Here is a 12327-nt window from a genome sequence, read left to right on the forward strand (position 1 = left end):
TAGGCCAGGGAAAGAGAGATAACACAGACGTTAAGCATTTGTCTGCGTATGGTCAATCCTTGTTTCATTCCCAGCAGTACTGGGAAGGATCTTTGAGCTCAGGGTTGGGCGTAGATGCCAATATCACCAGGGTGGCCCCCAAACAAACAAACAAAATATATAAAGAAGCTAAAGAATATATATATTTTAAAAGGCAGTAGTCACTTCCTCTCTTGCCTCTCCCACCAGGCTGGAACTTATTTTTGTTTGGTTTGGGGGCCACACCCAGCAGTGTTCAAGGCTTACTCCTGGCTCGGTGCTCAGGGGTCTTCCCTGGCAGAGTTTGGGGGAACAATGTGTGGTGTTGGGGATCAAACCCAGGTTGACGACGTGCCAGGCAAGTGCCTTACCTGATGGACTATCTCTCTGGCTCCAATAAATCTCTTTTTTTCCTTTGGTTTGTTCAAAAATGACCCTCCTTTTCCTTTTTCAGCACCCGTGTGCCCCTCTTAAGAAGTTGGATCCCAAAGGCTACCAAGCAGTTGAACTCACCGGCAGGTTTCGGGGATGCCTCCCAAAGGAAAAAATGGTTCTGGAAGAGCAGGAAAAGGAGGAGGAGCCAGTGGGGGTGACAGTGCTGACAGGAAGGCTCAGGGTCCCCAAGGTGGTGGCAACGCAGTAAAGGTCAGACACATTCTAAACGTGGACGAATCAAGGAAGTCATGGAACAGTTAAAGGCCAGAATGCGATTCAATGAAGTGGCCACATAATACAGTGACGATAATGCCAGGCAAGGGGGAGACTTGGGTTGGATGACCAGAAAGGGTCCATGGTGGGACCATTTCAAGAAGCAGCATTTGCCTTGCTTGTGAGTGGGCTGGAGAAGCCTGTGTTTACAGACCCTCCAGTTAAGACAAAATTTGGTCACCATATTATTATGGTTGAGGGGAGAAAAAAAATTGTATGAAAAATTCTTTTTAGCTGGAGCGATAGCACAGCACGTAGGGCGTTTGCCTTGCACGCAGCCGACCCGGGTTCGAATCCCAGCATCCTATATGGTCCCCTGAGCACCACCAGGAGTAATTCCTTAGTGCAGAGCCAGGAGTAACCCCTGTGCATCGCCCAGCGTGACCCAAAAAGCAAAAAAAAAAAAAAAAAAGAAAAGAAAAGAAAAGAAAAAAAAGAAAAGTTGGATCCCCAATTTCCCATCTCCATGGCAGGGTCCCACCTGCCTGGGTCCAGGCCCTTCTGGGACCTCCCCGCCTGCCCAGGAGCCAAGATGCCTGTGCAGTGCCTCTTGGCTGTACTGGACAACCTCGTCCCTGCTCTAGGGAAGCTGCTGGCCAGGAGGCGCCAGGGTATGGCTCTCCACACTGCCAGCTCCTTACCTTCACGACCGTCAGTTCGTTGCTACCCATGCAGAAGGCCTCTCCCAACTTCCTGGGGAAAAAAACTCTTTGCCCCACTTGCTTTGCGTCTCAGCACCATCTGGATTCCGCCACAACATGCAGTGCTCTTAAAGATCATCTTTATTCACTTGGTTATTTGTTGAACCCTTCTCCCACCCCCAAAACAGAAGCCCCAAGAAGGCCGTGCTGTCTCCCCTCCGCCCCCCCAGGCTCTGCAGGCCTTGCAGATGAAGGTGCGCCATCAGGACGTGTGGTAGGAATGCATGAACAGGGGACTGGGGGGACAACTCGGGTGGCAGTGCCTAGCGTGGGCAAGGCCGAATCCCATCCCCTGGAACTCTGCCTCCCCTCCTCCAGCACGGCCCTTATAAAAGTAATCTAAAAATAAATATATTTATAGAGAAGAGGGTTGCAGGAATAAACGAGTCTCTTTTCAACACAGTTCCCCAGTCCTGCTTCCGCTGCAGGACTGCAGAGAAAGGAAGGAGGAAATAGGATCCCTAGGTGTGTCTGACCTCGGTGAATGTCCTCGGCTACGGCTAATGCTTAGGCACAGGAGACTTCGGCTGGGCTGGCGACGAGGAACTGGGCTCCCGGGCGTGCGGCCCTGGGGACCGAGACACTGGCTTGCCAGCCGCATCTTCCGGGCTGCTCGCCACCCCCCTGCCACAGACGCAGGAGTAGAGCAGCCCTTTGAGCAAGCCCTTGGCTGCCCCCGAGGAGGTATATCTCACAGGCATCATCTTCACGGGGCTCCTCTTGGCTTCCGGGGCCTCCTGGGTGCAGAGGGGGCTGGCTGGGGAGGGAGCTGGGGTCTCCGTGGCCTTGCAAGGTTCCATGGTCTCCCTGGCCGGGGTGAAGTGGCTCATACCCGCTCGGACCTCCTCAGTGTGGTAGGGCTGGTTGCCCCCACAGAGCACGAGGTAGGTCTTCATGGGAGGGGTGACCGGCCCCAGCGGGCGGCGGGGAGCTGGGGGACGCAGCTGGGGGGCTGGCGGGGAAAGCTGCTTCCCGGGAGTACAATCCATGAGGAATGTTAGGTGCGCTGAGGGGAGGGTCTTCTGATGGCCCGCCAGCTTCCCACCTAGAAGGAAGGAAAAGACCAAAGGTTGGTGCTAGCGGCAAAGGGTGTGTTTTCATTAAGCTCCGAGTGCTCACGTGTTCTTTCACTCCTCTGGGGACTGCCTGGGGCTGAGTGATAGCACAGAGGGGAGGGTGCTCACCTTGCACGTGGCTGACCTGGGTTCCATCTCGGACATCTCCTATAGTCCCCCACCCAACCCCCCTGCTGCGAGTGATCCCTGAGTGCAGAGCCGGGAAGAAGCCCTGAGCATTTCCGAGTGGCCCCCAAACCGAACAACAACAATAGCAAAAAATAAAACAAATCAAACAAAAAACCTGGAGTCTTGGGATAGAGAAGTTCTTTTCTTTTTTCTTTTTCTTTTTTTTTTTGGTTTTTGGGTCACACCCGGCAATGCACAGGGGTTACTCCTGGCTCTGCACTCAGGAATTATTTCTGATGGTGCTCGGGGGACCATATGGGATGCTGGGAATCGAACCTGGGTCAGCTGCATGCAAGGCAACTTCCCTACCCGCTGTGCTATTGCTCCAGCCCCCCAGAAGGTCTTTAAAGCCAATAGCGCACCTGTCCCCCAGCCCCCCTCATACACAGGGAATGAGTGCACAGAGGGAGAAGTCCCAGGACTCAACCCTGCAGGCTTTCCAGTGCAAAGAAGTCAGGGCGAGAGACATAAGAAATGGCCATAATGTGGGAGGCAGAACCGGCGACACTGGTGTCCTGGCAGGATGGCAGAGCACTGCGGGAAACCGGGGACAGAGCCGCCAGGGCCAGTGCCGATGACAGGACAGGCTGTCAGGCTCTGGGAAGGGGAGGCTGTTCGCAGCCTGAGTCCACAGCTTTGAAACGATGGCAGGGGAGGGGGGTGGCTTGGGGAGGCCTTGGAAACAAAGGAGGGCTTTTTCCGGAGAGGGAATGTGCCTGGTGCTGTTGCTCTCTCTCTCTCTCTCTCTGCCTCTCCCTCTCCATCTCCGTCTCTGTCTCTGTCTCTGTCTCTCTCTCTCTCTCTCCCTCCCTCCCTCCCTTCCTCTCTCTCTTTCTTTGCTTTTTACTTTGGGGCCACACCCGACAGTGCTCAGAGTTTACTCCTGTCTCTGTGCTCAGAGATCACTCCTGGCAGGGCCCAAGGGACCATAAGGGGTGCTGGGGATAGAACCCAGGTCAGCCATGCACCCAGGTTGCTGTACTATTGCCCCAGCAACTGTTGATTTTAAAAAACTTTTTATTGATTGAAGTCTATGACTTATAATATTGTTAATGAGGGTTTCCCAGGTACATCATTCCAACACTTCATAAATAACCAAGATATAGAAACAACCCGAACGCCTGTTTTCTTCTTTGAAGTTGGACAAGCAACGTCAGGGATGATGTAGTAGAGCAGGGAGAGGGGCAGGAGGAAGAGGGAGCATTACTGAGGGGTGTCCTGGAACGGGTGAGAGGGAAGAGCAAGTGAAGGACGGGCTTTGTGAAGTCATTTCTAGTTTCCCCTTCAATACACAAAGCACCTCCTCCCCCTGTGCCCAATACCACGTTTGTTTCTCTTTTCATTCTTCAAATGCAACAGCATTATTTTTAGAGCATCTCCTACGTGCTTGGAACCAATGAATCTTTATTTATGTATTTGGTTTTTGGAACCACAGCGGTACTCAGGAATTACCTATGCCTTTGGGCTCAGGGATCATTCCTGGGGGTGCTCAGGGGATCCTATGCAGTACTAAGGATCAAACTGGGGTTGGCTGGGGCTGGAGCGATGGTCCAGAGGGTAAGGCACTTGCTTTGCATGCAGCCAACCCTGGTCTGATCCTCAGAATCCCAAATGGTCCCCCTAGCACTGCCAAGACTGATTCCTGAGTGCAGAGGCATGAGTAACCCCTGAACACTGCTGGGTGTGGCCCCCAAGCAGAAAACAGACAGACAAACCCAAACAATCAAACTGGAGTTGGCCAAGTGCAAAGTAAGCCCCCTACCTGTCTCTCTAACCCTGAGACCCGTGTTTAAGTCCAGGAATCTGTGGTCTTCTTGATTTTTGCTTCTGTTTTTTGAGCCACACCCAGCTGTGATCAGAGCTTACCTCTGGCTCTGTGCTCAGGGATCATTCCAGATGGGGCCCAGGTGACCGTATGGGATGCTGGGGCTAGAACCTGGGTCAGCTGAGTTCAAGGCAGGCTGTATTATCTCTCTGTACTATCTACCCTCTGTACTATCTCTCCAGCCCTTCTGGGGGCATCTCGTGTGAGAGCAGATGTTGGGGCCTCTGGTTCCCACACCACATTCTCCTCACTGCTCACAGTGAGGAGAATCCCAAGCACCTCCCGGGGTCAGGCATGTGAGGTTCACCTTGCACAAATGGGGGTGGTCCTGCCACCCCAGAACTTCATAGCCCCCACACCCTCTGGGCGGAGTGTCATCTGCCCCGGGGATGTCTGCACTATCTGAGTCCTACATGACACCCAGGCTGGAGCATAGAGAAGACAAGGGTGGGTCAAGGAAGCAATGGCCAGAATAGGCTTGTATGAGAAAATCTGGGCTCTTCAGCAAGGAACTTTTCTAGGGACCCAAATAATGAACAGATCCATTTTCTTTGTTTTTGTTGTTGTTTGTTTGCTTGTTTTGTGGCTGTTTGGGGGCCACAAACTGCGATGCTCAGGGATAACTCCTGGCAGTGCTCAGGGGACCATATGAAATGTTGGGGATCGAACCCGCGTCAGCGGCATGCAAGGCAAGTGCCCTATCCACTGTACTATCTATCGTTCCGGTTAGCCCGTTCTCTCCATGACCTGCTGTTGCCCAGAGACCGGCTTAGACAGCTACTCATGTGAACAGTGGAGTGTGTCTGCAGCCCACCGGGTGCTGGAGCACCCTGGCAGCCCCAGGGGACCGTGGGTGTCCTCACACTCCTCCCCCAGCTCCTCTCCACTGCCCTTTCTGCAGGGTCATTTCCCTCTGTGACCACTCACCTGGACCGCTGGCCAGCTCTGTCTCAGGGTCAGTGACCTTGGGGTCGGTTCTCCCGTCCCTGGGATCTTCTGAGGGGACCATGCTGCGGCCTCGGCGCCTGGCCTGGCTCTGGCAGTAGGGAGAGGTTCTCGGCAGCCTCTTCAGGATGTAACTAGGTCCCCACCCAAGGATCCGACCTTTTCTACTTACCGGATCCGGATGGATCTGCTCAGAGAATTCCACCAGCAGCCACAGGAACTGGCCCCGGGCAGCTGGGGGCATTGCTTTGATCAAGACGCCTAATGTCAACAGGACTGTTGTAGGGGCACGGCGAGGCCAACCTTCCACCTCCAGCTGCTTCCTGCCTTGGAACAGGCCTTGAACCTTCTTATCCTCAGCCCCGTTTCCCAGACCTCAGCCATTATCTCCCAGCCCCACTAGTTCTTTCCGACTGGGTTTTATGAGGACCAGCTGATTGGCTTGCAGACGGTCGTCTCCTCATTGGTATTTTTTCTCTCTTTGCTTCCCTTTGTTGTTCCTGGGGTGCTGCCGTCACGAGCAGCTTGCACACCCTGAGTGGTGGGGCTCCAGCACATTCTGCTGCAAGGCTGGACGGGTGTGGCTGTGGGGCTCACACACATGCACGCACGCACACACACACACACACACACACACACACACACACACACTCACTCTGTCGGGAGGCTGAGGGCTTCAGACAGGCAGAGCTGCCAGGATGAAGTCAGCACATGTGGTTGGCACTCATGGGGCTTGAAATCATGGTGTCCTTCTTGCCAGATGGGCGCAGTCAGCCTGGCCCCTTGCTGTCTTTTCACGGTGCCTTCATGGCTGAAGGGAGATTTGTCCTGTCACTGGCTTTGAAAAAGGGGTGGAATTGTGTGTCAGCGGATGCAGATGGCTTCAATAAGTGGGGACAGGGCTGGAGTAATAGTACAGCGGGTAGGGTGCTTGCCTTACCTATAGCTGACCATGGTTGAATCCCCAGCATCTCACATGGTCCCCTAAGCACCACCAGCAGTGATCCTTGAGCACAGAACCAGGAGTAATCCCTGAGCAACTCTGAGTGTGGCCCCAAAATAGTAAGAATAATAATCACACTGTCACACTGTCGTCCCATTGTTCATCGATTTGCTCGAGCAGGCACCAGTAATGTCTCCATTGTGAAAATTGTTGTTACTGTTTTAGGCACATCGAATATAATTATTTTGAGCGGGCACCAGTAACGTCTCTCAATGTGAGACTTATTGTTACTGTTTTAGGCACATCGAACATAATTATTTTGAGCGGGCACCAGTAACGTCTCTCAATGTGAGACTTATTGTTACTGTTTTAGGCACATCGAACATAATTATTTTGAGCGGGCACCAGTAACGTCTCTCAATGTGAGACTTATTGTTACTGTTTTTGGCATATCCAATACGCCACGGGTAGCTTGCCAGGCTCTGCTGTGTGGGCACAATACGCTCAGTAGCTTGCTGGGCTCTCTGAGAGGGGCAGAGGAATTGAACACAGGTCGGCTGTGTGAAAGGTGAACACCCTACCGCTGTGCTATTGCTCCAGCCCCGAATATGATAATAATAATAATAATAATAATAATAAGTAATAATCATAAAACTGCATTGGGCAAGGCAAGGCTTGTTTCCCCGTAGACCCTGCACAGTGCAGGAGATTGAACCTTTCTGATGCGGCTGGACTCTTGCCCAGTAGGACCCTTGCTGGACTTGACCGACTGAATGGTTTGTGTCATTGAAGTCTCCAGATGTGGGCCCTTGATACTGAAACAATCAAAAAGTGGATATTGTACAAAATCAAACAAAACTCTAGTACACAATGTTGCCTGTGTTAGCCCAGATATCAAAAGTAACTAGGCTAGACAATGTTTTTTTTTTTTTTGTTGTTGTTGTTATTTTAGTTCCGTTCTGGGGCCACACCCAGCTGTGCTTACTGGCTCTGTACACAGGAATCACTCCTAGTGGTACTCAGGAGACCACATGCAGTGCTGGAGATTGAGTCAGGGTACCACAGTGGCAAGCATCCTCCCTGCTGTACTGTCTCTTTAGTTTTTTATAAAGAGAGACTGGGCACATGTGCTTCATATGTCTTTATACTTGTGCTGAGAAGGAAGCTTTATGACTCTAGTCACCTTCCTCCAAACCCATAACCTTGGTGGATCATTTAGAAAAACACTGGCGGGGGCTGGAACTGGAACAGATAGGGCATTTGCCTTGCATGTAGCAGACCCAGGTTCGAACCTTGCACCACATATGGTCCTATGAACCACGCTATGAGTAATCTCTGAATGCAGAACCAGGAGTAAGCCTGAGAATCACTGGGTGAAAGAAAGAAAGAAAGAAAGAAAGAAAGAAAGAAAGAAAGAAAGAAAGAAAGAAAGAAAGAAAGAAAGAAAGAAAGAAAGAAAGAAAGAAAGAAAGAAAGAAAGAGAGAAAAAAGAAGGAAGGAAGGAAGAGAGAGAGAAAGAAAGAAAGAAAGAAAGAAAGAAAGAAAGAGAGAGAGAGAGAAAAAGGAAGGAAGGAAGAGAGAGAGAAAGAAAGAAAGAAAGAAAGAGAGAGAGAGAAAGAAAGGAAGAAAGGAAGGAAGGAAGAGAGAGGAAGGAAGGAAGGAAGGAAGGAAGGAAGGAAGGAAGGAAGGAAGGAAGGAAGGAAGGAAGGAAGGAAGGAAGGGAGGAACAAATAATACAGCAGGGAGGGCACTTGCCTTGCATGTCTTACCCCTGAGCAGCACCAAATGTGGCCCAAAAACAAAAAAGAAAGAAAAAGAAAGATATATATATATATATATATATATATAAAAGACAGAAAGAAAGAAGGAAAGAAAGACAAAGAAAGAAAAAAAGAAAGGAAGGAAGGAAGGAAGGAAGAAAGAAAGAAAGAAAGAAAGAAAGAAAGAAAGAAAGAAAGAAAGAAAGAAAGAAAGAAAGAAAGAACCCAAACTGAGCAACTTATTGAAAGTACCTGTCCAATCCCCTCAGACTGCCAGATGAGGAATCATGAGGGGAGGCAGGAAACCGCCGGAGAGCAGAGGACACTAGGGAGCCACGAGGACCCAAGGCAATGGGGACCTTGGGTGGGATTCTGCAACAGAACAGAGGACAAAAGAAAAAGATTGGTGACACCAAATACAGTCAGGTGATAGAGGATACATGTGCCAACATCGATTTCCTATGTAGACCAGTGATCCCTGGTTATGTAAGATAGTGACCATCATGGAAACTGCACACAGAGTGTCCAGGAACTCTCTGGACTATCTACAACTTTTCAACAAATCTATAAGTATTCACTTATTTATATATTTGTTTATTTATGTTTTTAGTCCACACCTGTGATGCTCCAGGTTTACTCTAGACTCTGCACTCAGGAATCACTTCTGGCAGGGCTCAGGCAACAATATAGGGTGCAGGAGATCAAACTCAGGTCAGCCACATGCAAGGCAAATACCCTACCTGCTGTATTATCTCTCTGACCCCTCTATTTTAATTTTTAAAACTTTGTGTTTTTTTGGAGGTACATGTATATTTGCTTCCAGCCCTGTCCCAGCCACCTCTTTGGCTTTCTTCTTTTGTATTATTCTAAAGACAGAGTTTCTGGTATCTCAGCTTCATTTAATAAAGGCCACCGTTGGAGTTGAATTTCAATCCACCAACTGAGGTGTTAGAACCATTATCAACTGTAGATTTGAGCTTGAATTTTCTGAAATGTGCACTTACCTTCATTTTTAGAGCCAAACCTGGTGGTGCTCAGGGCTCTGTGCTCAGGCATCACTCTTGATGGAGTTTGGGCGACCATATGGGGTGCCATGGAGTCCGGTTCAGCCATGTGCAAGGTAAGTGAGTTACCTACTGAATTAGCACTCTGGACTCAAATGTGTATGTATCTTGAGAAATCCAGTCACCACAAGAACTTAAGCTAAGTTTAGGCAGAAAAGGACAGAATACAGAGAACTACAGGTTATAAAATGATGAGCGGGGGACTCTGAATAAATTGCAGGTAGATTCAGCTCTTTTAATAGTTTTCATACACTATTTAACTCAACCATCAGAATACATTCTGCTACAACCAGAAAGATGAGGAATCAAGAATTCACCTCTGAGGGGCTGGAGCAATAGCACAGCAGGTAGGGTGTATGCCTTGCAGGCGGCCGACCCAGGATTGATTCCCAGCGTCCCATATGGTCCCCTGAGCACTGCCAGGAGTAATTCCTGAGTGCAGAGCACTAGGAGTAACCCCTGAGCATCGCCAGATGTGACCCCTCCCCCAAAAAAAGAGTTCACCTCTGAAGTGATTTTATTCAAGATCATATCACCATAGCAAGTATCCTGGAGTTGGAACTAGAAGTTGGTTCTCATGTGCCAGAAAGCTGAGCATGGCAGTCACAATCTCACAGATGCCCTGGAACACTTGTGAAGTGAGAGGCCAGCTTTAAACTCCCACAGTTGCACGATCCTCTGTGCTAGAAAAGACCAGCTAATGTCAGGGGCCAGAGTGATAGTACCGCAGGTAGGGCATCTGCCTTGCACATGGCAGACCTGTGTCCCATCCCCAGCAGACCTATATAGTTCCATATGGTCCTCAGTCCCATCAAAAGTGATCTCTGAGTGTAGAGATAAGAGTAAACCCTGAGCACATCTGGGTGTGGTCAAAACCCAACAAATAAAACAACAAAAAGAAAAGGGAAAAAAGGAAAGAAACCAGCTAAATCACAAAGGCTACTGCCTCAACTCTCACTTTTCAAAGCTTTAACAACTGGCAAAACCCATTTGTATTTGGAAGTCTGACTGTGACAGAATCTGGGAGATCAAAATTTCACCTTTATCTATCTATTCATCTAACTATGTTCAGCTATAGAGAGCTTATTTGAACATTTTTTTTTAAGATGTAAAGGATGTGAAAAAGCTAAAGAATCTATCTATATCTTCTGGAAGGGATGGAGACTGAGTTGCAATCTACTGTATTCACACCAAGGTAGTATTGAGAAGACAAGAGGGCTTCTCCCAGCGTTGATATGATTTCTCTATAAAAGAAAGTGAAATCAACTGTTATTGAGATTTCTATTTTCTCTGGTCAATGTAAAGAGAGGAATACTGAATTAGCAAGCAGAAGTTTGTTAAGTTCCACTTAATGCTAGTGCTCATGAATTTTCAGAGCACAGGCTGTATCATTGGATATTTCCTCCAACTGTGCTTGGCTATTTGGACACAGGCCAAGAGAAATGGAACAGATGAATTCATCCGGAGTTGGCTTTCTTACCAAATCATATGACAAAAGGATAGGGGAGCAAAGGATTTCAGGGTGACAGAAAGAATGTTGTTAAACTTCGGAATTATGAAAACATATACATGATCAGAAGTGAAGAAGTGAGAAGGCCATAAACTTTAGAGAAGCCAATGGCCTAGAGATGCTGAAAAGTTGCTATAGGTTCTCAGTCAATCTGTTTAAGTCTGCAGATACTGCTTTCCTAACTCTCATTTCACCCAGGCAAGCCCCAACACCTGTCCTATAGGGGGAAGGTGAAGTGGTTGGTTCAGAAGGTAGAAAAAACATAATCAGGAATCTGCAATTCACATTTTCACCACTTGTAGGGTGTAGGGCAACGAGCGATTTATTCTTTCACTTAACCTTTCTGAGCTTTGGTTTTTGTCTTGTCCAAATGGGGTAGAAGAATACTTTATTACGGTCGGTAAGAGGATATAATGATCCGTAAAGCGGTTAACACAGTGCCGGGCATACTGTAAGCGCTGAACACGTGAAAGCTGTTACTGTTATATTTGGAACAGAAAACCAAGGAAGGGTTACAATGAGGACAATTCTAATAGCAGAGGGACTGTAATGTAGAACCCTTAGGTGGCTGGGCGCATGCGTCCGAGTGAGTTGCGCATGCGCCGGAAGTTGCAGCCTGGAAGCCGGCGAGGTCGGTTCCGCCCGACTCTAATATGGCGGCGCCCTTTGTCTGCTCTGAAGTGCCGTCCCCGGCCTTCTCGCGGCCGTGATGCACCTCCTTCGGCGGTGGGGTCCGGGACATGGCAGGTGAGGATCAGCAAGCACCCGTGGCCGGGGAAGTCCCGGGGGCCGGGCGGCGGTGGCGAAGGATGGAGCGTGGCGGGACGCTGGGGAAACGGTTGTGTGGGGGAGGGGAGGGAAGTGGAACGATGAGGGAACCCGGGCAGAGGGGTCCCGGCGGGCTGGAGGGCGTGGGCCAGCTGGACGGGGGCGGGGGGGGGCGCCGCCGAGCGGGCGGGCGGAGAGTGGGTGGGCTGAGCCGCCCTCCCGGCGAGAGGAGCACGAGTCACCTCCCGGGCGGGGTGACACCCCAGCTGGTAGCATCTCCGCCCCCGCCGCCCGACTGTCACCGCCCCTTGACCCCGCGCGGCGCGGCGAGTGGGCGTTCTGCGACCTCCTGGTGGCCGAGGGCCTCCCTTCCCCCCCCTCCCCCTTCGTCCCCCGGCTCCTCGTGTCCTCCGGCTTTTGGGGGTTGGACGGCGCGCTGACCACTCCGGACCGGGGAAGCGAGGAAGCTGCGGGCGGCCGGACCCGTCGCCGGCTAAGCTTTCATTCATTCATTCTTGCACCTGCTTATTCCTGAAGCTGCAGCGAGCGATCCCGGCGGAGCGCGCCGGGCTCAGGGGCTGCCTGGCAGCCCGGGGTTCGATCCTTACCCTCAGCCCGCCAGATTTGTCCCCGAGGCATATTTGTTCTCTCAGTCTGGGTTTCTTCCTGTGTAAACCAGAGACTGTAATACGAAGTCTTCTCCTGTAAGATAGTTACAAAGATAAAAGGAAGTTGAGGCGCGGGGAGTGTGTGTGGGGGGAGGGGTGCTGTGCAGAGATGACAGCGTGCAGTTAATGTTGTGTACGTTTGTTACTCTTATGTTTGGGCACCAGCTCCCGTA

At 50.4% G+C, this 12327-nt stretch overlaps 2 protein-coding genes and 1 pseudogene across 2 annotated transcripts in view; 2 read left to right on the top strand and 1 right to left on the bottom strand.

Moving 5' to 3' along the window:
* Positions 1-537: 537 nt before the first annotated feature.
* LOC129404958 (peptidyl-prolyl cis-trans isomerase NIMA-interacting 4-like) lies at positions 538-946 on the top strand (annotated as a pseudogene).
* A 648-nt stretch (positions 947-1594) lies between these two features.
* SRARP (steroid receptor associated and regulated protein) lies at positions 1595-5550 on the bottom strand. The gene is made up of 2 exons (XM_004603657.2): positions 5424-5550; positions 1595-2472 (listed from the first exon to the last, which is right to left on the bottom strand). Exons 1-2 carry the CDS (start codon positions 5503-5505, stop codon positions 1928-1930), a joined length of 627 nt encoding a protein of 208 aa, XP_004603714.1. The 5' UTR covers positions 5506-5550; the 3' UTR covers positions 1595-1927.
* A 5767-nt stretch (positions 5551-11317) lies between these two features.
* The window catches only part of ZBTB17 (zinc finger and BTB domain containing 17), a 28525-nt gene continuing 27515 nt past the window's right edge, over positions 11318-12327 (top strand). The window contains exon 1 of the mRNA XM_012931636.2: positions 11318-11465. The gene's annotated coding sequence lies outside the window, so the exon portion shown is untranslated. The remainder of the gene's footprint in view (positions 11466-12327) is intronic.

The sequence above is a fragment of the Sorex araneus genome, chromosome 5 (assembly GCF_027595985.1).
Source record: "Sorex araneus isolate mSorAra2 chromosome 5, mSorAra2.pri, whole genome shotgun sequence".
NCBI classification, from domain to species: Eukaryota; Metazoa; Chordata; class Mammalia; order Eulipotyphla; family Soricidae; genus Sorex; species Sorex araneus.

Coding starts and splice junctions, on each gene's coding strand:
- SRARP (XM_004603657.2), bottom strand. CDS start 5,505: ATGGTCCCCTCAGAAGATCCCAGGGACGGGAGAACCGACCCCAAGGTC. Junction 2,473..5,423: donor AGAGCTGGCCAGCGGTCCAG/GTGAGTGGTCAC, acceptor CCTTCCTTCTAG/GTGGGAAGCTGGCGGGCCAT.